This window comes from Rattus norvegicus, chromosome 12, assembly GCF_036323735.1.
Source record: "Rattus norvegicus strain BN/NHsdMcwi chromosome 12, GRCr8, whole genome shotgun sequence".
NCBI lineage: Eukaryota > Metazoa > Chordata > Mammalia > Rodentia > Muridae > Rattus > Rattus norvegicus.
Genome location: NC_086030.1, coordinates 45,635,390 through 45,662,832, shown reverse-complemented (window position 1 = coordinate 45,662,832; position 27,443 = coordinate 45,635,390). Strand labels below are relative to the sequence as shown.

At 48.1% G+C, this 27,443-nt stretch overlaps 1 protein-coding gene and 1 long non-coding RNA gene across 4 annotated transcripts in view; one reads left to right on the top strand and one right to left on the bottom strand.

Annotated features, from left to right (window-relative positions):
* Positions 1 to 3,104, bottom strand: part of Srrm4 (serine/arginine repetitive matrix 4) — a 159,915-nt gene extending 156,811 nt beyond the window's left edge. For 2 of the 3 annotated variants that reach the window (XR_005491668.2, XM_039089708.2), the window contains exon 1: positions 2,054 to 3,034. Coding sequence is in view for 2 of the 3 variants with exons in the window: in XM_039089708.2 (XP_038945636.1) it covers positions 2,054 to 2,184 (131 nt within the window). In the remaining variant the exon portion in view is untranslated. Of the gene's footprint in view, positions 1 to 2,053 lie in introns of all 3 variants that reach the window. The other variant, NM_001346306.1, reaches the window with a different exon arrangement.
* Positions 3,105 to 15,129: 12,025 nt separating this feature from the next.
* On the top strand, positions 15,130 to 19,771 carry LOC120095861 (uncharacterized). The gene is made up of 2 exons (XR_005491736.2): positions 15,130 to 16,529; positions 19,419 to 19,771. It is a non-coding gene; the product is annotated as an uncharacterized LOC120095861 (long non-coding RNA).
* Positions 19,772 to 27,443: the final 7,672 nt, after the last annotated feature.

Sequence of the window (27,443 nt, the reverse complement as noted above, 5' to 3'; positions counted from 1 at the left end):
CTTTCTCGGGGGGGGGGGTGGGGGGGAGGGTTGGATGCAAATGGTCCCTGAAATCTCTACCCTGGATTAGATAAAACATCGACAAGCCAGAATGTGTTCTACAGAGAGGAACTGCCCATCAGAGGAGTATCCTTGCATAATATCAATCGGGGGCTTATAGAACTCCGACATAAACTTCAAAGGTGTTTTTACAGTGGGATAGAAACCCCTGGGACATTAAAATATATCAAGAGTGAGAAGAGCACCGAGGGCCCGTGGAACTCTTGTGAAAGTCACACACGGCTTAAATCAGGATGAACAAAAAAAAAGCTGGAGGCTAAGTGGCAGCCCAGTCATAGGATCAAAGCTATTGGCAAGAAAATGGTATGTTGGTGGTGTCAGACAGACAGACAGACAGACAGACAGAACGTGAAGGTTCCAAGCATGGTGATATTAGGGACACTCTTCTAAATGGAAACATCAAGAACCTGGTTTCTTGCCCATGAGCTTATAAAATAGAAAACTGTGGACCAAACACTTCTGCTGCCAGACAACCCCTGGTACCACTGGCAAGGCCATTTTCTCTCGCCACTGCAGCACTGTTGTGCCAACAGTACATGCAGGAAGGTGAAGCCAGTGGCAGAAGACCAGGGATGTAAAAGCACTGACGTCAAACTCTCCACCAAGAACCTCTGAGCAAGCAGACAGTGACAGCTTCGATGGCATCTGATGTCACGTGCAGCCCCAGACTCCCCCACCTCTCCAGCTGGAATCAGCGGGCTTCCCCCCTACCCCTCACCCCACTCTCCTGTGCACAAGTCCACTCTGGTTACAGGATTCTACATTCTGCTGCTCCTTCCTGCTTCCTGTACACCCACTCCCCATACAGGATGCTCCATTTGTTTGAAAGACCTGTTTGAGCGTCAGTCAGAACAAAGGAAAGTTCCTCGATGTGGTTTTACTCTCCAGTCAGCCTTCGTTGACCCCACACTTGGCTGGGAAGTTTAGAGTCAGCTGAAGCTGGATGAGGCATTCTGTCAGCCTCTCTTTCCCAGACATGTCTTCAATCTATTCCCTAATGCAGCCTGCCAGGATTAATCAATCCTGCGGGTGGTCCCCCCAGATTGTCCTTTTAACTCTCAGAAACGCTCAGCCAGCAGCAGCGAGAGATGAGTTTTCATATAGCCTTGATTTTCCATGACAGAGGGCACAGCCATCTCAAAGTCTTCTGAGTCTAACGATCTAGAAAAATATTGGGTTTTTCTCTGTCGTGGAAGGCTCCGTGCCCCTCAACACCCTCTTCTCTTTGCACCTGCACCCTGTTCTTTTTTTCCTGCCTTCCTATTTCTTCCCTTGCTCTCCCCTCCTGTCTTTTTTAAACTACCGCTCCAGCACCCCAACTCATTCCAAAGTTCAAAGCCACAAGATCCTTAAAGAAATAAAATAAAGTAAAACTTTCAATATTATCTTCATGATGACTTTGAGCTCAGAGTTTTGGTTTGGGGTGCTGGAAAGGAAAGAATTCAACACCACCAGCAGCTTCAGCTAAGGCACGGAGGAGGGTGCTGCTTGGAGCGAGCGTATCTGAGGGAATAGCATATGGGCTTTTGTTGAAATGTTCAGAGCCCACTTGTTTCTGAGCTGAGGGTTAGCAAGCGTGTATTGAACACCGGCTGAGCGGAGTTCGCGTTTTGTACAGCATCCCCTGCCACACCAAACCCACCAATGCGTCGCCCCCCTGACCGATAAGCTTGCCGGTTGATAGCTAGAAAAGTTTTCAGTCAAGTACAAACCTGGAGCCACACCGCCCACCCTAAGAAAGCAAAGGGGTTTGCATGGGAGGTGCGGAGTCTGTGGGAGTGTTGTTCCCCATCAAAGAATTCCTGCCCCTTTTCAACAGCCTTTTCCTTACACAAGCGATTGTTTCTCATGTTCCAGCGTAAGATACCGGGTGTGACGGGCATAGTCCAGGCACCCTGGCCCAGCTGCCTGCGTCCACCTCTCAAGATTCTGGGACACAGGCAAGAAGAGGGGAAACCTCCCAGTGTCCCTAACTCATGAACGAGGTCATTACCTTGGCATCGGCTTGCGGGCTGTGATACTGGCGACGATGATGCTCTCGGGACGCGGAGTGGCCACTGCTTTGAAGGTCCCTTTCCAGAACTTCTCAAACAGCTGTTTCTCGCCTTGCTGCAGGCTCGCCATCCTGAAAGCCCAAGAGCCCGGGGCGCTGTCCGAAGTGCTGAAACGTGGATTCCAAACCCGATGACACGCCCTGGGCTCCGGGGCGCTGTCCGCGTGAAACCCCCAAGGGGTGGGGTGGGGAGAGATCGGAGTTCAGAGCGGGGGATGGGATAGAATGGGACGTCTCTGGTCTAGGCAGGCAGCGGAGAAAGAAGGTGGTCCACCGGCTGGGTTCACCTCTTGGCTTGGTTCTGAGCTGCGGTGGGAGCAGGCTGAGCTCCGCGTCCTCCGCAAAGCAAAGCTGGGCCGGCTTTCTCTACCGCGCAGAGAACCGAGAGGAGGCGACCGGGGCGTCTGCCGTGCGTGCGCGTGTGAGCTCCGGCGCGCCCGGGTTTTGTCTCTTGCACAATGTGACGTTGAAAAGGGAGGCTGGTCGCGCGAGCTGTACTTTCCTCCCTCCCCTTCTCCGTCTCCTCCTTCCCCAGCAACCCCTCCTTCTCTGGCTCAGCCTCCCGCCGCCATCTGCATAACAAAAGCCCGCAGGTCTGAGGAGGAGAAAGGGAGGGGTGAGCGCTTGTCTCCAAGGCCCCGTGGCCACTGAGTTGCGGCTCTGACCCCTCTGAGAAGCAACCCCAACACCTTGAACAGAACCAAAAAGGCGATCCTCTCTCTCAGCCCTCACCCCTCCTCCGTCGTCGCAGGCCTTCTCCTCAACCCTTACATGCGCACTCCCGGGCCTGGGCCACCTCCCTATCCTTTTGCAAGACTTGGAGCGCATCTTCCATTGAGAGAGCTACTAAAAAATGCCCCACCTCTCCACCCACGCCAACCTGCCTTCACCTACCCCACTTCTGGGAGGGGCTGCCGAGGACTGCAAAGTGGGGGTGCCCCTATGGTTTTCTTTACGCCTGGGGGCCGCGGCCTCTCCCACCCCCCACCCCAAAAATGCCATTTGATGGACAATCCGTCACCAGCACCGTTTCTCGCCATCTGTCGAGCCGGCCCCCACCCGCAGAGGGGCGCAGCGTCACATCTGTGCTTGCGGCGCTATAAAGGATATCTCTTTTGTGCCTCGCAGCCGGCCTGCTTCGAGTCCCCGCTGCCAAAGCCCTCCAAAAAGAACACCCCTCCCCCACCCCTTCTCCCCACCCCCTTGAGAACCCGCAGCCTGTGTGTGAAACAACAGTCCGATTTGGCAAAGAAAGCTTTCGGGGTGTGTGTGTAGGGTGTGGGGTGGGGAGGGGTTCTTGGGATTATAAGTAACTTTTTGGTCTTTCCATCTTCTTCCTGCCCTCTCCGCCCCTCCCAGTCCCATCAGAGAGGCTCAGAATCTCAAACTCCAGATGAGCAGGATGTAGACAACAATGTCTCTCCGTTTTACCTTAAGGGTCTTTTTAGGGAAGATATCCTAGTGAGATTCCCCAGCCCTCTGGAGCCCTTTAATACTTGGTACACTGACCACTTTCACCTACCTCCAGAGTTTAAAACTGAAACTCCTAGAAGGAGCCTCAGTTAAGTCTTACAGCCCTGACACCGGGTTCCACCCGGTGGAAAGGGTGAAAAAATTTTCTAATTTTTTGTTGACCTAGTAGCAGTTGGAGGCGAAGACCCCCAACATCAGTGCGAACTTTATAAATTTTTTGCAAGAGAATAGGAGGTACGCGGGGTGGGGCAGAGTGAGGGAGAGGAGAACAGGATGGGGCGAGAGAAGCCGGGACACAGGAATACCGAGTGAACGTTGGCCTGGAAGAGGCTACGGGACGGGTTTGTGTGTAGTAGATGGCTGTGTACCGGTTTAGGAGCGCCCAGAGCTCGCTCCGCAGTGACCCCTTCTGGTCAATAACTAGAAGCGCATTCGTTGGCTTTTAAAGGGTGTAGTAAGAGACTAGGAGTTGGGATGGGCTTGGGGCTGGAAGGCTTGAGGACAGGGGAAAGTAAACTAGGGAGTGAACTTTCCATCTCCCTCTTCCTGATCCCCTGCATTCAAATTCCCCATTCTTAGATTGCTTTGAGGACCTAGCAACCCCTGGGTTGTTGTCACTTTAAAGCCGTTGAGCTGTCTTCCTTCTTCGTTTCCTTGGCTATTTAAAGAGATCCTAGTCATGACGTTTGGATATGAAATGAGTTGCTTTCCAGAAACAGGTAGGTGGGACCTTACATCCACCAATCAACCAACACCTTGCAGAGGTGTGTCTGCCCTTTCATTAAAGGGGGTTTAATTTATCTTTAGTGTGTAAGCGCATGAATGTCGTCCGTATGGGCGTCCCACTGAAGTCAGACTTAGCCAGGACTAGAGTTAAAGGTGGTCGTGAGTCACATAGTGTTGGTTCTGGGATTCGAACTCTGGTCCTCGGGAAGTGCTCTAACCACAGCAGCCAGCCACCTCTCCAGCCTAACTATGTCTGTTCTTATTACGGCAAAGCTTGCAGTTGGGCATCCTTGCCTCTTTGGAAACCCAGAGCAACTAGGTGAGGTGAGAGGGCAAGCTTTTTATTTTTTACTCGTGTACAGATAAGGAAGCAGAAGTTTAAGATGGCCGAGCAGTGTGCCCGTGTGACTCTAACGGAGTAGTGGGACTCTGCGAGAGAACTCTGGGGATCGGAGGCCTATCGGACTGTAACTAGGCAAAGTCCACAAGGCGCCAGTCATCCCATGCTGTGAAGCACACGGTGTTGTGTTTTATCAAGTTGTGCACCTCCTCTGACAAGCTCAGGGCCGAGCACCCAGACACCTAGTCTCAGCCCTGCCACTCCTAGCTGGATAATCTTGAAGGAGTGACCTCAGTTGCTGTATTAGTTATCTTGTTGCTGTGACCAAATCCCTGACAAGAAGCAAACTAGGGAAGGAAGTCTTTATTTGGCTCATGGTTTGAGTCCATCATGGCGGCGGCGGGGCGGGGCATGGGGGGGCGGAGGGAGCATGGGAGCCTGTGAGACAGCTGGTCCTGTTACACCGTGTTAGGAAGCTGAGGCAGATGAAAGCTGCTGCACATCTTTTTTTTTTTTTTTTTTTTTTTAATCTTTTGGATCCTTTTTACATAGTCTGGAACTGCAGGTCCATGGGACAATTCCATCTGTACTTAAAGTGTGTCCTGCTGCTTGTCTGGCTCGCCGCCGCTGGGGTGCCTAAGTGCCGCCTGCAAACCATTCAGGGGAGGCAGAACACAGTCTGTAATAGGGGTCCCCGCCTGTGTTTTCCCAGATGAGGATTTGGGTTTGGGATAGATGCTGTGGTTCCCAGACTGCTGTGTATCTAGACGTTGCTGGGGACCTGAGGAAGTTGGGAACGGGGGTCCATGGGTACCAGAACAGGGTGCAATCCGGTTTGGTTCCGAGTGAATGCCAATAGTCTGGATGGGCTGGAAGAGAGAAGGCCTTCTCTGGGAGATTTAGGTGCGACTCTTTATGTCCAAGGCCTTTCCCCTCCCTATCCCTGGGCGATCCTTGATGAAGGACCTTGCTTGTCCGAACTGCTTTATTTGACGGTGGATGTGAATGCATACATCTTACTGAGAGTGAACCAAGGATTAGATTTGCAGGAAGAAATGCCTAGGAGGGGAAGCCTATTGGCTGAACACTCAGGACCTATCTCCATTAGCATGGAGAACTCCAGGTTTTCATGCTACATGACCAACTCTCGTGGTCCTCCCAGTGGGGCGTCATGGTTATATGTTCCAGATCAGGTAGTTTGGCAGGGAGCTGGCCTCACACCTTCTCAGTTCTGAGATTTCCCTGGGTTTAAGCTCGCTCAACCCTACCAGTTCTTCTGTCTGGTGTCACAGTCCGCCAGCCCCACAAAAGTGGGTCTTCCCTTTCCAACTCCACTTTCTGGAGACACCTTTTGTGGAAAGAGAGGTGCATTTCCACCGTGCTTCAAGTCCAGTCCAATACCCAACGAAGAACCCTCCCTCTTTCCAAAACTTCCATTTCAATATCTCATATGACGTTTCTTCCATAACACTCCACAAAGACCAAATATTTCGGGTTCAAATAGACTGGCTAGGGGGATTAACAGAGTCAACAGGACGGGCAGGCTACAAAGCAGTCTGTGGAAACTAGTTTAGTAAAGAAAATCAATTATTATTAGAGGCTAAATGCACAGCCTCTAGAATCAGATAGGGCTGGGCCTGGTGCTCAGCTCTGCCACTTTTTAGCTGGATGAGCTCATTTTTTTCTACCTGAGCCCCCTGACCTCATTTTTTTCTACCTGACCTCCCCTCCGTTCCTCCTGACATTAATACATATTTCACATGGCCTTCGTGAGGGTTACATGATCTAAAAATCAGGACTGGCTTCTCTAATATAAACAACTCAAAGCCCGGTTCCTCTGTCATTGTATACAGTAGAGACATTCCTGTCTATCTCTGTCTCTCCGACAGTGTGCCCGCTCTCTCTGCTTCCCCAGGAGCCAACGAGCCATGCCAAGAGTCGATACACATCACCATGCTGCTTAGCGAGCAGTGGACACACACCCGGAGCACAAGTGGTATTCACCCTTCGGAATCGCTGGAAGACATTGCTAACTCTGACTCGCACTCCTGGGACCAGTCCTCAGAATCCTTCCCAATACCAGCTTCTGGATAGAGTTCCCTGGTGAGTTAAACCCTTTGTAAAACAAAACAAAACATTTCTTCAGGACCCTTCTGTCCCTGATGGTGGTATAACTTTCAGTTATGGAAGGAGAGCCAGGGCCAAAGGGATTCTGGAATCTGTCAACCTAGGCATCCCCAAGCCACAGCCGAAGAGATGTCTATGCCTCTGTGTCCTTTGGGCAGCATCCCTGACTCAGAGAGAGCTGCCAACCTTCTTAGTTTTAACTTGGGCTTGCCATCAGTGCTGTGTTACCCTGGGCCACCCTTTGATCTCTCTGTATCCAGGGATTCTCAGAATAAAGCCAAGCTAATCATGGCCTCCCTGCACGGATGGGACTTCAGGTACCTTGACAGTTCAAACTCATTTCCAAAAGTCCAGTGTGCGGTGAAAACGTCAAATAATTACAGAGATAATGGGAAATATGATAATGAAACTGATCTGTCTCTGTGGCCTTAAAGAGGACTTCATAAAACCATTTCAGATTATGAGATTATTTCTTCACATGGTGGGGGGTTGGGGAGAATTAAAGTCAAGCATTTACCACTTAGGGTTTGCTGATCGACATATCTGGGAAGTTCTACTTTGTGTCTAATCTGAATCCCACCTCTCCTCTTTATGGTCCATCTTCTTCCAGACCCCAGATGCCCTTGAATGAACACAGATGAAGCAGGAGCGCCCGTTCTACAGCTGTGTAACCTCCTGTTTGGCTCTTACCTGTGTCACCAACGTGGGTTTAGTGAGTAAATCCCATGTCTGATAGCTAACTACACAAACATTCCCGTCACGCTAGCTTAGAGAGAGCGAGGGATGCATTGTGCCTCGATGGTACAACTGGGGTATGGCACTCAGGGTGTTTACTTATGCTGTCCATACCCCTGGGATAAAAAAAGCTAAACTTTGGGGGCTGGGGATTTAGCTCAGTGGCAGAGCGCTTGCCTAGGAAGCGCAAGGCCCTGGGTTCGGTCCCCAGCTCCGAAAAAAAAGAACCACAAAAAAAAAAAAAAAAAAAAAAAAAAAAAAAAAAAGCTAAACTTTGTATCTTCTGTATGGGTGTTTGGCCACATGCAACAGTAACAACAGAATGCAGCTAGAATGGTCTAGGAGTGTGTGAGACTCTGTATCACCATCCTTTAAGTGATTTGCAAATGCTGACTCATCTGGTGATGGGACACACACACCTCCCACCCCCACCCCTGTAGATTAGAATCTGCTATTAATCAGGAAGCGGAAACACAGAGAGGTGATGTAAGCTTTCTGAGAAGGCACAACAGCACAAGGTAGAGCTTTCACCTAAACCCCGTCAGTGTGAGTTGCAGAGTCCCTGTGATTTAGCGCCCCCCACCCAAGGGTCTGTAATATAGTATTTATGTCCCCAAATGGCATCGGTTTTCCTGCGAGCGTGCACGGAGCCTAGCCCTTGTCTGGGGACCAAGCTCAAGGCTGATTGTGTGGAGCTGCAGCCCAGCAGTGACTGACAGGTGTTGAATGTTAGAGAAACGAACAATCAACACTGTGTCTTGGGTCAAATAAAGTGAAGTTGGAGATCTGGGGCTTTGGCCAAGCTGGGCATCAGGAGGGGAAACCTTTGCGTTTAGTGGTTTCTAAGGTGCGGTGGCAGGTGGGATGGGGAAGCTGCGTAATGACAGAGGGGTTTAGACACACACGAGGGGATGCTGGGCACTCTCAGAGAATGTGGCAGGAAAGGGACGGAGTTCATGGATGGAAGCTCAATGCAAATGGAGAACAAGTCTCCTTCAGAGAGCCACGCTGTCACAAAATGGTTTTGTTGTTGTTGTTGTTGTTTTGTTTTGTTTTTGTTTGTTTGTTTTGTTTTGTTTTGGTGTTTTTGCTTTTTGTTTTTTTGTTTTTTGTTTTTTGTTTTTTTTTTTTTTTTTTTTTTTTTTTTTTTTTTTGAGACGGGCTTTCTCAGTGCAGCCCTGGCTGTCCTGGAACTTGCCCTATAGACCAGGATGTCTTTGAACTCACAGAGATTCACATGTGACCTCCGCCTCCCCAGTGCTGAGATTAAAGGCCTGTGCCACCACGACCTGGCGATCCTAGTATGTTTTAACAGTCAAGGACAGAGTGATTCCCAAAGCCAGGTGCTTTGGAACCCCAGCAGCACACCCAGGAAGCAACTGGAGGTACCGTCAGAAAGAGAACACCAGAGGCTTGTCCATTGTCCTCCTACCAGACTCACCCACAGAACTCTACTTCCCAGCCTTGCTTTTCCTAAAATGTTGTGCTTGAATAAATGTCTCTCCACTTTCTCCTCAACTGTAAGAAAGTTGCCCAGACAACTAGAATTTAGCAACAATGTTTTGTTTGCACCGAGTTAACTTTTACCGTGACCTTCCATTACAGCACCTGGAGGAAGTTAGATGTTCCTCATCAGAAATGCTCCCGACCAGACATGTTTCAGAGTTCAGGTTTTCCAGATTCTTAAATGTTTGCATAAATGTTGAGGCTGAGGACCCATCCCTCATCTCAGACTCTAAAGTCTAAAATGCTGTAGAAAAACTAAAACTGAAATCCCAGATTTGAGGTTTTTAGATTAGGGCTGCTCAAATTATCCCTGGGTTTTCTTTCTAAAAGTCTTCTTTGGTAAAAGTATGATTTAGCATCGGATTAGACAAACTAGATACTCGTTCATTAATACCACCAGATATTTAGGCAACACCTATTTGTCCCAGTGTTCTCTTAGTATTTGGTTGTTTGAGCTGGTAACTTGAAAGAGCAGCCTCACATTCCCATGTATTAAAGGCCTGGTCACCAGGGGAATGACATTAGGTTGCTGCAGATGAGCTCTTCAAAAGGTGACTGGGATCTTGGATAGTTTTCTTCTTCTTCTTTTTCTCCTCCTCCTCCTCCTCCTCCTCCTCCTCCTCCTCCTCCTCCTCCTCCTCCTCCTCCTTCTTCCTCCTCTTCCTCTTCTTCTTCTTTTTCTTCTTCTTCCTCCTCCTCTTCTTCCTTCTCCTCTTCCTCTTCCTCTTCTTCTTTTTCTTCTTCCTCCTCCTCTTCTTCCTTCTCTTCCTCCTCTTCCTCCTCCTCCTCCTCTTTTTCCTTGCTCTCCCACACACACACACACACACACACACACAGGTAAACAGTTTGTTCTGCTCCAGCACCTGATGTCTTTCTCACCATGGATTTCAAAGCAACAGAGCCAATCAACCATGGACAGAAAAACTCCAAAACCATGAGTCCAAACAAACCTTTCTTTCTTTTAAAGTTGATTGTCTTAGGCATTTTGTCACAGTGCTGGGATGCTGACAACAAGGTCAAATAAGACCTGTTTGTTGTGGATGAAGACATGCCCTACAGGCATCCCATCTGTAGTGTTCTCTTGCTGCCTGTCTGTTCTGTTTTCATTCCTGTTGCCATGACAAAAACACTTTGATCAAAAGCAGCTTGGGGAGGAAAGGGTTTATTTGGTTTACAACTCCATGTCACAATTTATCTTCGAGGGAAGTCAGAGCAGGTACTCAAGAAGGAACCAAAGCAGAAATCACAGTGGAACACTAACTGGCTCATGGGCTCAAGCTCAGCTAGTCCCACCTGCATGGGGAATGGCACCGCCCACATAGGGCTGGTCCCTCCTACATCCAGATGCCTCTACGTTGTGTCACAAAATTAAGGTTAACCAGGACAGCTCCCCACTGTGGACAGCCATCCCTCTGTCTCCTTCACTGTTCATGAGAAATTTCATTTTTCCCATCATCTGTGTTTCACTGTGGCATGGCAGGAAGGTATCCCTGCATTTCCTGTGTCCTGGGAAGTATTGTAAGAGTTTAATCAAATTTAAATTTAAAATAAATTCCACCACAGAGTGAGTAACGTGTGGCTTTCATCTTTTCTTCTGATGCTGACAACAGGGATCACCACACCGGCAAACCGGTGACGTTTAAAACTATCACTTACTTCCCACGTATTAGAAAGAAAATTTTCCAGAGAGAAATATCCCTCATTGATGATTTGGTAGCTCGAGAAGCAGCAGGTCCACCAATGGGCAAATGGACCCTGAGGAGATGGCTCAGCTGGCAAAGTGCTTGCTGGGTAAGCTTGAAGACCTGAGATTCGGAAAAGCCGAGTGTGGGATGTGCTCCTGTGATACCAGGAGGGTGAGATGGAAACAGAGAGAATTCCAGGTCCCGGTGGGCAGGGTGGGCTATTTGGAGAGTTCCAGGCCAGTGTGTCACCCCTACTAGTAAACAAACAAACAAACAAACAACACAGAAAAAACCATTGATGGAATCTACGGAGTAACATCTGAAGTTGGCCTCTGACCTCCACACGTTACACACACACAAGTAATATGCACACACACACACACACACACAGACACACACGCACACATGCACGCACACACACATGCATGCATGCATGCACTCACTCACTTATTTCCCAGCTTATAAAATAATAAGTGAGAAGATACTTTTTTTCAGGGTGCTTTGTTGATGTGCATAGGGAATTCATGGATGTAAACAGAGTTGACGGGTTGCCACCATCGCCTCCTTGATGATCCTTACTGCTCTGTGTCAGGAGACTCTCCCATGGGTCCCTGTGGGATGACCTTGGAACCTCTTCATGGCTTCCTTGCTTTCTCCTATGTCGGGATATTCCGGGTTCAACACATCAACCCCTTGACTCACACCTGGAACCCATCATCTCTCCAAACAGCCTGGGTTCCTCTGGGTGGGTATCAGAGACTCCCGTTGCTGGTTTTGCTGGTTTTGCTGGTCAGTGCTTTCAGGGTGTTTTAATACACAGACCTAAGAAATCTTACATGAAGACCCGAAATATACCAGAGGTTTCCCTTGACCACCCGGATCAAATGAAGGCTGCTGGGTTTCCCTTAACCAAATAAATCTTTTTCATTATTATCACATATTTATTTTTATTCAATTTACAACCCAATATCAGCCCTTCTCCCTGTTCCCCCTCACGTAAGTCCTCCCCCGACTCCCCTTATAAAGGGAATAAAGGGGAGTCCCCTTCTGGCAATCAACCTTCCCTCACTCACCCCATCTCCTAACCCCAACCTGGCACATCAAGTTGCTGCAGGACTAGGCACATCCTCTCTCACTGGGGTCAGACAAGGCTGTCCATTTACGGTGTGGGATCTATAGGCAGGCAGATAGAAGACAGGCTCAGGGACAGCTTCTGTTCCATTTGTTTGGGGGACCTGCATCAAGAACAGACTGTACATCTGCTACATATGTGCAAGGGGCCTAAGTCTAGACCATGCTTGCTCTTTGGTTGGTGGTTCAGTCTCTGGGAGCCCCCAAGGGTCTAGGTTAGTTGACTTTGTTGGTCTTCCTGTGCAGTCCCTGACCTCTTCAGGCCCCTCAATCTTTCTCCCACCTCTTCCACAAGGCTCCCTGAGCCTTGCTTAGGTGTGAGTCTTTGAATATCTCTCCATTGGCTGCTGCATGGAGCCTCTCAGAGGACAGTTATGCTAGGTTCCTGTTTGCAAACATAACGAAGTATCATTAACAGTGTCAGGGATTGGTTCTTGCCCATGGGATGGGTATCAATTTAGGGCAGTCATTGGTTGGCCATTCTCTCTGACAGTGCCCCATCTTTTCCCTTGCACATCTCATAGGCAACACATTTTGGATTGAAGGCTTTGTGGATGGGTTGCTGTTAAAGTTGACTTCCTTTGTGCCATACCAGAGAGCCACAGTTAGTAATAGCAAAAGTGATTACTGGTTTCCTTTGTCCCAACACACACACACACACACACACACACACACACACACACACACACACTCACTCCATAAAAACCGTATTTATAGTGGCTGTCTGTAATTACTGAAATCAACATAAAGGTTGATTTTTTTTTTGACTGTTTTTCCCTTGCTCTGGTTGGGCATTCAAAGGATCACACTGAAGTTTGCTTATTTACTTTTGATGTCAGCAGATTGATTTTGTGATTTACCTTTTCAGTTATATAGAATATTGGTGGAGCAGCGAATGATTTGAAAACGGCCCTAGAATGATATTCAGACAAACTCAGATGCCTGAGCACTCTGGACCCTCCCCATCCACAGTCGATTTACACAGGGTGGTTCACCTTACCACTGAAGTACATCTCACTCAAAATGACCCTGTGATTTAAAGTGCTGATGGTAAGTGACACGTGAAGCCTGTGAAATCCTGGAAACTGAGGTAGAAGCCAGGGAAATGGTTCAGTAGATGAGGTGCCTATAGGTCAATACGAAGTGCCTATAGGTCAATACGAAGTGCCTATAGGTCAATATGAGGTGCCTATAGGTCAATATGAGGTGCCTATAGGTCAATATGAAGTACCTATAGGTCAATATGAAGTGTTTATAAGTCAATATGAGGTGCCTATAGGTCAATATGAAGTGCCTATAGGTCAATACGAAGTGGCTATAGGTCAATATGAAGTGCCTATAGGTCAATATGAAGTGTCTATAAGTCAATATGAGGTGTCTATAAGTCAATATGAGGTGCCTGTAGGTCAATATGAAGTGCCTATAGATCAATATGAAGTGCCTATAGGTCAATATGAGGTTCCTATAGGTCAATATGAAGTGCCTATAGGTCAATATGAAGTGTCTATAAGTCAATGTGAGGTGCCTATAGGTCGATATGAGGCACTCATGTGAAACCTGATCTGGGAGGCTCAGTTATTATAGCCCCAGCTCTGGGGTTGGAGTTAAAGGTGGGGGAGGGGCAAGGGCAATTTCTAACACTCACCAGCTAGCTAGCTTCATTGAATTGACGATCTTTAGGTTCTGTGCTTCAAACAATGAGAATTACGGAGAAAACACAGCCAATAGTGTCTTCCATTCTTCCATGTACATGGGCACATGCTCCCACAAACACCCCCATAACCTCTAAACACATACACAGAGGGAGAGAGAGACAGACAGACAGAGAGACACAGAGAGACATAGAGACAGACACACACAGACACACACACACACACACAGAGAGAGAGAGAGAGAGAGAGAGAGAGAGAGAGAGAGAGAGAGAGAGCGCGCATTTTAAAAAATCACCATGTACTGGGCGGTTTTGTGTATCATCTTGTCACAACTTTGAATCATCAGAGAGGAAGAAGCCTTATTTGAGGAAATGCCTCCACGAGATAGATCCAGCTGAAAGGCATTTTCTTAATTGGTGATCAATGGGGGAGATCTAACCTATTGTGGGGGCTGCCACCCCTTGGCTGGTAGTCCTGGGTTCTATAAGAAAGCAGACTGAGCAAGCCATGGAGACAAGGCCAGTAAGCAGCACCCCTCCATGACCTCTGCATCAGCTCCTGACTCTGGGTTCCTGTCCAGTTTGAATTCTTGTCCTGACTTCCCTCAGTAATAAACCATGATATGAATGTGTAAGCCAAAGATACACAGACAGACAGACAGACAGACGGGGACACACACACACACACACACACACACACACACACACCAGCAATTTCCTTTTTTATTGTGATGTTTCATACAACAATAGAAACCCTAACTAAAACACCCTCCAGAAAGTTTAGGGAGGAAAGGGGGTTATTTGACTCAAAATTTCAGGTTACACTCACTCTGTCCTGTGAGAGAAGCCACTGTGATTGCGATTTTAAACTCCTGGTCACACTGCTTCCATTGTCCAGAGACGTAGAGCAAGGGAATGGCTGCCTCTACTCCGCCCACTGGGATCTCAGTTACGGAATGGTGACACCCAGAGTGGGCAGATCTTCCCACCTCAGCTACTATAACCCAGTGAATCCCCAACACGTGTGCCAAGAGGCCAGCCCGATCTCCCTTTCCGGGTAACTCTAGACTGTGTGAACCTGGCAGTTAAAACCATCACAGTTGGGCCCACTGCAGTATCTGTTCTTGAGTTTTAGCCCTGGGCTGCCGTTTCTCAGGCCAGAGGAAATATTCCTAGCCTGTGACTCGACGAGCTTTTTGCACACAGGTGTGTAGCCCAGTTCCCTTTGCATCCAGACAGCATGAGGTGGACATACCCTTGTCTTGGGTATCTTGTCTGATTGTGTAATATCTAAATGTGGGTGGATAAATCTATATTCGTATATACAAAGATAAAATGAGAATTCAGTTTATGCATTTAAGAGCATTCTTTTCTCCCTCCCTCCCTTCTTTCTTTCTTTCTTTCTTTCTTGGCTCCCCTCTGTGTGTGTAGTTAGGGAAGGTGTCTAGATATTCTGTATGGCCTCAAGTGCCCTCTGCTTCTACAGACAGACTGCAGACTGAATGCGGCTGGCTTGATCCTGTGTGCTATTTACTCTCCACTGAAAAGAATACAGAATTCCCTCCCGGAATGCTTTGAGGCAGAAGACAAAGGCAACTGACCTTTGGCTCTAAGAGACGAAAGAAAAGAGCGAGGAATTCTCAAACCACGGCTGTCTGAATGCCCAGGTACACAGCGGAAGATCTTGGGGACAGAATTGAAAAGAAACTCCTGTCCTCCGGAGCTGGGGGAATTTGCGTGGCTGTTCTCTGCAGCAGAACCCGTCCTCCCTCCCCGTGCCTGGGCTGGACACTGCAGATGTAATTACCAAACAAATCGATAGTCCGTCTTGTGGTCTGAGCATCCTTGGTTATGCGCCATTTCACTCCTGGGAACTCAGTTTGTGTCGCATCCATGCCGGATGCGTTGCGGAGTCCCAGCCCACCCAGCCAGCTCAGAATAATGCCCAGAGCGTTTAATCTTCCTCGTGAACGAGCGCTTTACGAACAGATTCCCGTTCGTTCGTTCGTTCTCGCTGTTCCCCTTTGAAGCGGGCTCAGCAAGAAGGGACTGGCGTGAGGTCAGCGAGCCGGCGTGTCAAGGGTGCCTTCTCTGACTTTTACTTGGCCAAGGAGAGGATTATAATAAATGTACTACGGGATTTTTGTTTCTGGAAAAGTGATAAATGCCATTTTTTTATTTTAAAAAAATTTAAAGAAAAACCCTCTTGACTACATTGCATGAAAGTCTGAGACATAAACTTCCATCTCCCCGCCTTGTTGTCTTCAAAGAAGACACGGGATGAGGCACTGAGGCCGGATTTTCTGTCCTCGTCAAACTAGAGTCACTCAGAGCCCAGACTCAGGGTGAGAGCTGAACTCCCAACAACTTCAGGCTGGTGGCCCACAGGCGAAGCTGGCCTACAGATCAGTTTAGTGTATTAATACAAGGAATCTGAAGAACCATGTTAGTCGAATACTTTTTATTTATCAAAGACCCTCTCCCGTTCTGATTATGTTCTACCCAGGTCTCCTCGTGTACGTGCATACCTCCCACCCAGCTCTGCTGCAGGTTCACGACCCAAGCATCTCTAAGGATGCCCTCAGGAACGATTACCTGCGCCTCTTTGCTCTTCCCTTAGAATATTTACAAGGACCGCGATACTAATGGAGAACAAATGACCACTGGTATAAAGCAGACATACGCATCTGTCAAGCGGTTGCTGCATACCTACAGGGGGCTGAACACTCTACAGTCTCCAACACTCCGGACTCCAACCAATCCCAGGAGGGTGCGGTTGCTCTGCATCGCTTTGCATCCTGGGTAGAGAAGATGTGTCGCTTAAGGCCGCACCGTGGTGGTAGGAGTGGTGGTAGGATTGAGAGCTGTGGTTTTGAATCTGGGTCTTTCCGAGCCCAGGATCCAAGAACCGTTATTTAAAGTCTTCAACAACCGGCAGGGCATGGGGATGACTGGTCAGAATGGAGGATGGGTATATATGGCAGGTCTCAGAACCGCGGCGGAAGTGGCCAGCTCTCCGCAGCGGGTGCGTCTTATAAAAAGGTGGGCATCCCTGTTCTGAGCATCTGGTATACCCACCACCAGTCTCTGGCTGAGTGGGAGCCACTTCCAACTCTATCGTCAACTGAACCATAGGCACAGCAACCATTTTTAGAACCAACACATGCTACAGAACAGACATTAGCAATGGCAGGCAATCCTTGGCATGGGCGGAGTCTCCCGAGAGGAAAGGCGGGGTCTTCCAAGGTAAAAACAAAACAAAACAAAACAGAAACTCAGAAACCACAGCTGGACTCTGCTCCTGCGTCTGCATAAGCATTCAATGAGGCCCCCTCCCCCGGAAAGTGTGGCTAGAAAAGTAATTCAAGTCATGAGTCTCTCTAATTACCACAGCACGTTTACAAAATTTCCTTGGCGTAGACAATATGCTGGGGATTGTTTCGAAACCTGATACTCCGACATGAAAGAAAAATCTCTCTTCCTTCAGTAAACGCGATCTACAGATTAGCTGCTCACGTGATCTGTGGTCTAATGAGCTAAACTCAGAGGGCAAGGATGTACTTAAAGGAGATGCCTTCTCTGATGGGGCAACTGGGGAGAAATGAGACATGAAGTATGAATTACCCAGGAGAGAGGGGGGGAGGGGGAGAGGGAGGGGGAGAGGGAAAGGGAGAGAGAGAGAGAGAGAGAGAGAGAGAGAGAGAGAGAGAGAGAGAGAGAGAAGAGGAGGAAGAGGAGGAGGAAGAGGAGAGAGGGGGAGGAGGAGGAGGAGAGATGGGGAGGAGAGGGAAAAGGAGAGGAGAGGTTGGGTTAGGAAGCAGGCCCTCCAGGTATAAAAACCCAGAGATGTGGCTGAATTCTCCTTGCTTAGACTATAGTGGTGTTTGCTTGTGTGGAGTCCAGATCACCACCAGCAGCAGCCACTGCGGCTCTGAAAGCTTCCTAGACTTACTCTTTTCAGCACTCTGGGGATATGGTAGAGCACAGCAATCTACTTGGTGAGCTCTCTGGTAACATAAGTCAAGTTTAAGTTGGAGAAGCATAGGGCTCAGAACTTCAGGGTTGTCAGGTTAGGAAGAGGAGAGGAAAGAACAGACCATGCCATCAGGCCTGCCTTTGAATTTCCTGCTGACCTGATCCTACCTCTAAGCGTTTGGATACATTGATTTTTTTTTTCTGGAACATTCTAGTTCTTGATTTTTAAAGTATGAGCACTTCTTTATTTAGATCTCTGCTCAAAGGTCACTTCCTCTGCTCACCCCCAAGTGTCCTTCTGATCCTGTCTCCAATGTCGGCGTGTCTTATTTTTTTATAGCTTGCCTCTGCCCACCACCTCTTGTTTATTGTGTCTTTCTTGTGTGTCTATCTCTTCAAAAATGTAGCTTTGTGGAAGGGGGGAAGAGTTGAAACAGTTGCCTCATTCATCCCGCCCATGCCCACCACCAACTTCAGTACTCTGCACATAGTCAGTACCTTGCACATAGTCAGTGACTTCAAAAGCCAAGTCGGTGTGAGTGAAGGATGAACAATGCCCAACATGAAGCTCCCACAGTCAGGAGGGAGAGGGAGGACTGCTCCATCAGCAAGGTTATCTGGTATGCTTTCCAGAAAGCCCTCTCTAGATGTGTTTATATGATGACATACATTTTCCCTCAGGACATCAAGGAATGGTAGGCAAAGAAAGAAAAGGAAGAAGTCGATTCATAAAGAAGACCCCCAAATGACCTCAGTGATCAACCCAAGTTGAGGGCAAGGATGTTGTCCCAGTACATTTCCTGTTGTATGGCAGGATACCCAAAGCTGGGTGATTTACAGAGGAAAGGCGTTTGGCTAGTGGCTCTAAAAGCAGAGAAATCCAACATGGAGGCAGATACATTTACAGGGAATTTATACTGCTTCATACCAAGGCAGAATGAGGTAGAAGGGAAAACAGGTAGTACCCAAGGAAGAGAAAGTGGGGGTGGGGAGCTAATTCTCATGGGAGATAATCCATCAGTCCTTTTGCTCAAACACCTTCCTTCCACAAGACCCTTCTAGCAAATGTGACTACATGCAGGATCTAAGGAAGCGCCAGGTGCTCTTTGAGGGGCTACACGCAGATCATAGCAAGTAGAATGGTTGGGCACGCCAAAGAAGGGTACATGGTAAAGGTGGGCAGGAAAAGGAGGCAGGTACAACTCAAGGTGACATGGAGCTGTGGGTCTCTCTGCCTGTTACTCCACTTGGGAAACTGAGCTCTCTCAGTTAGGATCGAAGGCACCTAGATGTTGGCATTCCGCAAAGAAGATAACCTCACAGATGCCACATGTTCTCATTCCTCCGTGGGAGCTGAGAGGATTCTTCTCAGAAGTGCAGATAAGCCAATCCGTCTAGAGAGATGGCTGAGTGGCTAAGAGCATTTGTTCTGCAGGTACAAGGAGCCGAGTTCAAATCCCGAGCACCCACCTAGAAATCTAGGCATAGCTGTGTGTGCCTGTTGGCCTGTAAGCCTAGCCAATATTGCAATGAATATGCACACACACACACACACACACACACACACACACACACACACCCCATCATTATACCACATGTGCGTGCATACCATCATCATCATCGTACCACATACACACACACATTTATGCACACACCACACTCATGTACATGCGCCAAGTATACACATGGCATGCACACACACACACACACACACACACACATATACAATGCCAAATAACACACACATCATACCTCACACATACACTAACCATTCCATATACACCATCACCATGCCTCATGTACATGGTGGGTGTTGAGAGTGGAATTACGGCTATGGAAGCTGGGAACGGAAGGGAATGTAAGGAGAAGCTTTCCCCCAGCTTATACGAACTGTAGCAGTGAGTAGGATAAAGTGTAACTGTCCTTAACAATGCCTTACCGTATATTTCAAAATAGATAAAAGAGGGAATTGGAGACAATCCCCGACGGAACGCTAATCTCTCGGGATGATGGCTAAGTCGGTTACCCTGGTTTTGCTACCACTTGCTGTAACACGGAGTCCCTGTACTGAGCTGCACATCGATACACAGCCATCACACATCAATTAAAATAACCAAGTAAAGAATTAACGCGGGAACGATGGATGGAACGGAGGCCAATGATTGCTTTTCCTTCCTGTCAAGAGGAGAGTTATTTCTCTTAAGTCAGCTGTTGCGTCTCGTGGTCATTTCACAAAAGAAAGTGCATTTAGAGCGTAAAGCACAAGAAAGAGAGACCCATTAGCTCCGAATAAAGAATTTGCTCCTGAATTGGCTAAATCTTACGTGCTGAAAAATTCATTGCGTTTTCTATGTTGCTTTCCCCCTCGTTCTGCCAAAGAAAGTGGGTGAGAAAGGCCTCTGGGAGACTACACTTTGGAACACTGCCCCGAGCGGGATGCAGCTGGCCCCACCAGCACTCAGGACAGGCACTGAATGAGCCCACTCAAAAGTACCAGAGCTGATGGGTTCTTTCCCAGGCTGGAAAGTCAAGGTTCGACTCACAGATTTGCTAACCTCCCAAGCCTACCCCTATTCATCTCTCTTCCCGCTTTTAACATAGCAAAATAATAATTTTATTTTATAGCAATTTTAATAATTTTAGATGATTCAAAGGCATTGCGTATACTCACATTGCATAATTTAAATGCATATCGATTTCCCAGAATGTTCTTATCACCCAACCCAAATTCTGCACCCCTTAAATGGTAACTCCCCTCTCTTCAATCCTGCTAGCCGCTAGGGACTTCTATCTACCTTACTTCCTGACTCTGCTCTTCCAGATTTTGATTGCTCATGGAAGTGGATCAAACATTTATCACTTTGTGTCTTTTTTCCCCCTCTCTGTTCCAAAGCATGAGATCCTAAGGCTAGAGGGATGGGGAGCAGGAGATCAAGGGTTGATGGCTACAAAAGGAAGTCCCTTGTTGGAAGCCAGTTCTAGTCTCTGTCCCCACATGGTGGTTTGTGCTGTACGAGAGTCAAAGTTACAGGGCTCAGAAGCAGATGTCCAGGGTAAGGTTGGGGCAGTCCATATCTACTAAGGATCTGGTAGAGAACAATCCTTTAGTCCAAACCCAGGGGTCTAGCTGGGACCTGCTCTAAGGATCAGACATTAAACAGTAGGAATTCAGAATTCAACATCTTAAGAAGGAGCTTTGGAAAGGGGTTTGCTCAGTCCCAGATGACCGGAAATGATCCCTAGAGGAAGTGATGGCTGAGCTGAGACTTGAACGTAAGCAAGAGTTTCATAGCAGAAGGGACAGAGAGGGGATCAGGGTAGACAGAGGACCCAAGACTTAATAAGGCAAGAGATAAGAGTAAACAGTAGACATTGTCCAGGTCACAGATGCTGGAGCTGAGAGTGCAGACAGGGATCTGGAGACGAAGTGTCAAATGTCCCACGAAGGCATTTGTGCCTTTCTTTGAGGCCAGAGGTTAATGGAGCCAAAGGCCTTCTCGAAGCTCTCTGTGAAGGTTGTCATTTTGGGTCCACGTGCATTATTCAGGAGCTAATGTGTTTCCATCAATGTCTCCCAGGGATTTTTAGATTTCCCAGTTAAGTATGAAGCCTCTAGGAACTGTTGATAGCATCCAAGTCTCCCAGTGCTTAGGGATAGATGAGTTAATCTCCTGATTCCATTAAAATACCCGACAAGAGCACCTTACAGAAGGAAGGTTTATCTGTTTGATGGCACAATGCATTGGGGAGGGGCAGTCATGGCAGAGGGAGGGTGAGGCAGCTGGTCATACAGCATCTGCAGTCAGGAGCAGAGAGAAGAAGACTATTGCTCTGTCCTTTTCTCCCTAATGCTCAGACTGGGACTGTGGTCCACGGCATGCTGTTACTTCTATCCAGCTCAGCTAACCCCTCGGGAGGCTTGTCTCGTGGATGATTCTAAATCCAGTCAAGTTGGGATTCAATTTCAGCACATGGCTCACTCTGTACAGATAAGGGGGTGCTACAAACACTGGGGTGGGGCGAGCCCCAGGCAGCCTGGATGCTCTGATCTTTATTGCCTTCTTTCACAAATCTTTTACGTCCCTTGTCTCTCTGACCACCTAATTCGCACATCACCTAATTCACTGTTATCATGTCTTCAAATCTGCATCCCAAACCTTGGGAAGGCTAGCCTGCCTTACTCCTGCGTCAGCCTCTCTCATTCCACATCCTACAGCCCCTCCCAAGTCATCTCTGCACACTGTAATTACCTAATGATGTAATCTGTCACTCAGAGCGCTCTCTCTCTCTCTCTCTCTCTCTCTCTCTCTCTCTCTCTGTCTAGGGAAATAAGTATGCCTTTGTGGCATGCGTGGCTTGCCTTGTTTATAGAGATGATCTCTGACATCACACTTGTGTGTGTGACTCATCCGGTCTCAGTGGCTAGAGGCCAAGTGTACTTTAAAACAACCTTGGGCATGTCTTAAATTCTGATGCCTGGGCCTCACACTCTCAGACTGGTTCAGGCACACAGTGGGGATTCAACGATTGTATTATTGATTCAACGATTGCATTATCAATCACACGATCACTTCAATAAATGAACATACCAATGGGATCATTATCCTTCCCACAACCGTCACTTGAACTCCTAGGCAAATGCCACATTTCGTATATGAACATTTGATTCTAAGGACCATTTACTCATTGCCCACAGTGCAGCAGAAAAACAGTTACAGAGGGAGACTGACCCTAAGGGGCTAGATTCCAGAGCTGTGTGTGGAATTGCTGCCACCCACGGGCTTCAGTGTACAGTGGATGGCACTGTTTTGGGAAGGCTGTGGAACCTTCAGGAGAGGGAACCTCACTGAAGTAAGTGGGTCATTGGGGGTGGGACTTGTTTTTTACCCCAACCCTACTTTTCACATGGCCTCTGCTTCCTTCCATGTCATGATCTTTTTACTGTGCCTTCTGTCACATGGCTGACCATAGCTCCTCAAACCACGAGCCAACATAAAATTTTTCCAGGGGCTGGAGTGGTGGTCCAGAGGTTAAGAGTGCTGGATGGTTTCCAGGGAACCTGGGTTCAGTTCCCAGCATCCACATGGTGGCTCACAACCATCCCAGGGATGAGAGGATTCCAATCATAGGGAATCCAATGCTCTCTTTTTAACCTCAGCAGGCACCAGGCGTATGCATGGTGCACAGACTTGCATGCAGACAAAACACTCATACATGTAACATAAAATAAATCTAAAACAAAAAAAAAAATCAAAATAAAGCCTTCCTCAAATTGGGTCTTGCTGGGTATTTGGTCACAATATGGGCCCACAAAATGAACAGTAACTGACATAGGAGTGTTCTTAAGCACTCAGTGGATGAATGTGGAATGAGATAAAAGTCTTAGGACTTTTGCGAAGGAGAAAGCAAACCCCATCAGTGACCGGAAACTATACCTTTCATTTCCTCTTCCCGCCCCTCCATCCCACCCTCTTTCCCTCCCTCTTCTCTCCTCTCTCCCCTACCTTTTCCTTTTCTCATTGAGATCCTAGTATAGATTTTCAAATGAGACCTCACCAGATCTTTGAAGAAGATGGATAATTTGTATTTTCCCCATATCACTGTATGCAAAGAGAACACCCACACTCTACTAGCTGCTCCCTCTGTCGTCATATTCGAGTCAGGAATGAGTAATTTGGAAGATGGAGTCTCGTTACACTCTTCCCATGGGTGTCGAATCAGGCATACCCACCTTGTTCTAACTTCTTCCCAAATTCTGCGACACCACAAACTCCCGACCTCACCTCCTCTGTCCTACACCTCCACGGGCCGCATGTCCCTTCTCCATTGGGTGGGGAGATAAGCCAGCAGCAGGCAGAATTTTTAAAGCAATTCTGTGAGACGTGTCTCTTTATATTTCCCTTCTCCCTATCCTACCCCACTAAGGGACCTTCAAACACATGTGGTCACCGAACTCCAAACTGTAGAAGCTTTACCAGAACTCAGGGCAAAGCCACAAGCTCTGTCAGGAGGTTGCAATGGGGGAAGACCCGCTGTGTAATGGTGTGGGGATTTATTTAGCCCCGGAGGCTTGAGTATGCAACTTTTGCCAATGGAGACTTGCTAGGTCTCCTCCACGGTGTCAGCATTTCCTCCCTTCTAGCTGTGGTGCTGTTTTTGTGAAAGCCGCCCAGAACAGCGAAAGAAGGCAGAAGCTGCCCTTTTTCATGGCTTCAAAGGAAGCCTGAATTTGATCCCTTTAGTGAGTGGCACAGGATAAAAACCTCCACTTGGGTCTGCTTTCTGTGATTAAACAAGCCTCTTGTTTGTCAAGTAGCTCGAAGACTGGAAGAAAGGAGGGCTCTTCCCTGTGAAGTTCTCTGAAAGCAGCCCCTCCCCGCTCCCTGCCCACAAAGGGATTCTCCTGACAGGAGTCAGAACTGGACTTCAAACAGCCAGAACAGGAGTTAAACTGGAAATAGGGATTGGGGGACCTGGAAAGGCTCCCAGCAGATGACAGAAACCCCTCGTTGAGACCCTGCAGGACTCTTGAGTATCCTCACATACCTTTGAGGAACATGGTGACATTGGAAACCATTGTGACATTCTCCGAACAAAAGAATCTCACTCCTGTGAGAAGCCGTCCGGTCTGCACAGGAAGATATGAGGAGGGTTGGGAAGGGGAAGTCTAACCTAAATCCATACAGCTTTACTAAGACTCAGCTGCACCATGTTGGGTGTCCACGGGAGGCAGAATCCCTTTACCCAAGTCACTCCTGCTTTTGGAAATCCACCCCACCCTGGAATGCTAAGGTTGTGCTGGTGAGCTGGGCAGAGGTAGAAAATAGGAATGGAGACCACCTAATTCAATGTGAATTGCAGATGAACACTTTTTTAAAAAAACAGGGCAGATGTATTATGAAGGACACACTTACATTCTCAGTCTGCAATTAAAATTTCCCTGGGCATCTTATTTTATTCCATTTTATTTGGCCCAGTGACAATCTCAGCTCAGATCACATTTCCTGTCCCATCTACTTGGGAGAAGTAGGGAAGGCTCTGGATCAGGCAACGCTGAGGCTGCCTGAGGATGCCATGGAAGTGGTTTGGTCCATGGGCTTTGATGTGAGGCAGGGACAGATTTCATATTTACCCTTAGAGGTGGAGTTGCAAGTGGTTGTGAGCTCTGCATCCAGCGAACCCTCAACAATGGAGTCCTATCTCCAGCCCCATGGACCAGATTAAAGCTTTACACCTGCTTCTTATATGAGTTCTCCCACAAACGACAGCCTCCTCCTGTCCTCAGGACAGGCTTCAGTAATCGACTTCCTCCATGGAGGCAGGAGGCACTGTGACGTCTCAAGAATCCATTCGAATTTTGGATCCTAGAGTCAATCAATCCACACGGACTAGGTCAGGGCCCATGCGACCAGACCGTCCCTGGAAACATCCCCACAGGCACAGGAGTGTGCTGCCTTAATCTCTCAGGCGTCTCTCAACCTGGTCAAGTTGACAAACACAACGAGGCTTCTCCAAGGCTTCTGCGTTCTTGTTTACGACTATTTTTCCCAACCAGGTTATAAACGCCCTGACATCAGATAGAAGCATCCTCTATCCCCACGCGGGCATGGAAAGGGGAGATCTCGACGTTTCCTAAATGACTATGCTATCAAGCCATTAGCACTTCAATATAAATTATCTTCCACTGTGGTTTCAAATGGTAATGCACTGCACATAACCATAAGGTCTGCAAGGGGCATTTCCTACAAAGCTTAAACTTTTCTTCTCAAAGGGCCGCCTTTTGTTTGAGATACCTTTTCCTTTCTTCTTTATCTGGAGTTAAAATTGCTATTTAGAGGGTAATTTCAAAAGGCATTTTCTTCACAAAGCTGAGAGTTGCCTCTGTGTCGTCATCTCAACACGGAACTTTCTACACGGAAATGCACCAAGGGGGAGAATCCTAAGGGTGAGGAACGGACCCCTTAGATCCCAGAGTGAAAATGAGAACTGAAGTAATCTAATCTATGATCGGTAAGAAATGGAGGGGAAAGAGATACGTCTGAGAAAAGGCTCAGAAGTTGCATTTCATCTGAATAAAATAGCAGAAGGGGCAGACAGAAGGGAGGGTGGGTGGGGGTTGGGGAGACGGTGGGGCGGGGGCAGGCAGAGGGACAGGCGGGGGAGGGGGCGGGCAGGGGGAGTGGACAGAGGGGCTGGTGTAGGGGCAGATGGAAGGGTAGGTGCAATTAGGGATTCTTTTCTAGTGAATGGGCTGGTAGGATAGCTGTCAGCAAGGTGCTTGCTCACAAGAGGTAGGACCTGGGTTCGAGTCCCAAGCGCTCACATAAAAAGCTCACTCAGTAGTGCAGTCCTGTATTCTTAACACTGAGGGGGCAGAGACAAGAGGATCCCTGGGGCTCACTGGCCAGAGAGTCTAATCTAATCTAGCCCGGGGCCAGTGAGAGACCCTGTCTCAAGATACAGGACAGGTAGCTCCTGAGAATTGAGGTTGACCTCTGGCTTCAGCATGAACACACATACACACACACACACACACACACACACACACTCGCCACACTACACATGTGCTCACATGGACACTTGAACACATGAACACGTGAACACATATACACATACATACCACATATCACACACACACACACACCTCACATGTTCACATGGACACTTGAATACATGAACACACAAACACACATACACCACACTACACACATGCTCACATGGACACTTGAACACATGAACACATATACACATACATACCACATATCACACACATACATACACAAACACACATATACACACAAACACACACACACACGGATAAGCACTTACACATACACCACACACTTGCACACACATGGGTTTCTGAACACACATACACACACAGTGGGAGTGGGCTTCTCCTACCTCTGAACCTACCCAAGGCAGTGCTTGACCATAGAAGCCCTTTCCTGATGTCCCTCCTGGTCTTGCTCAAGTGGACAATCTTGCTCAGACGGGTGCCTATCCGTGGACCTCAGCAGGGCCCTCTGTCTCTGGAATCAAGGCTGACCCCTCTCTCTGAATGAAAACTGCCAGGCCAGGGTTCCTAGCAAATGCTAGGACCTTGCTCTGACTACATCTCAGAGCTGTTTATGAAGAGAGGGGTCCGTAACCCACCCATGCAGCACTGACCTGCAATTGCAAATGCCCTGAGGCCCCGCCCTCTTCTGTCCCTCCCCCTATTCTGTCCTATTCTCAGTGTGCATGCATCTGTCACTTTTAAGTCCCCATTGCTTATCTGTCACGGCTGACAACCAGGAGGAGACAAAGTAAGGAATGTTTTGTTACCAAGGGGCAGCCTGACATTGAAAGTTCCCCATGGTCTCCCACCCTTATGTCAGAGAGCTAACTGTGGTGAGGATTATTGCTGAGGACTGACTATGTGGCAGGACTGACTGTGTGGCAGGAACTGTGATGGATAATTTATGCAGTTTCCTCAATTTTCCCAATAACAGACAAAGAAACTGAGGCTCAGACCACCTGGTGGTGGTAGTGGGGCAGGGAGGGGGTCGGGGGGAAGGGCACAGGAATGCATGGGTACATAAGTGCCTGTGTGCCATTTTGTGTGTCTCTGTGTGATTGTGTGTGCATGTGTGTACATGTGTCTGTGCCAGTGTGTGTCTGTGTGTATGTGCCTGTGTATGCCTGTGTGTACCTGTATGTGCCTGTGTGTGTCTATGTGTGTATATGCATGTGTGTGCATGTGTGTGTCTGTGTGTACCTGTGTATGGTGCCTGCCTGTGTGTGCCCGTGTGTGTCTATGTGTGTGTGTACCTGTGTATATGCCTGTGTGTGTGTGTGTGTGTGTGTGTGTGTGTGTGTGTGTGTGTGTTCATGCGTGCTGGGAATTAGAAAGCCAGGTTCCTGATTCTAAGTATTTGTATTCAGCCCTCCTTCATATCACCCCCACCCAGCCATTTTTAACACCTTCTAGCTACCCAC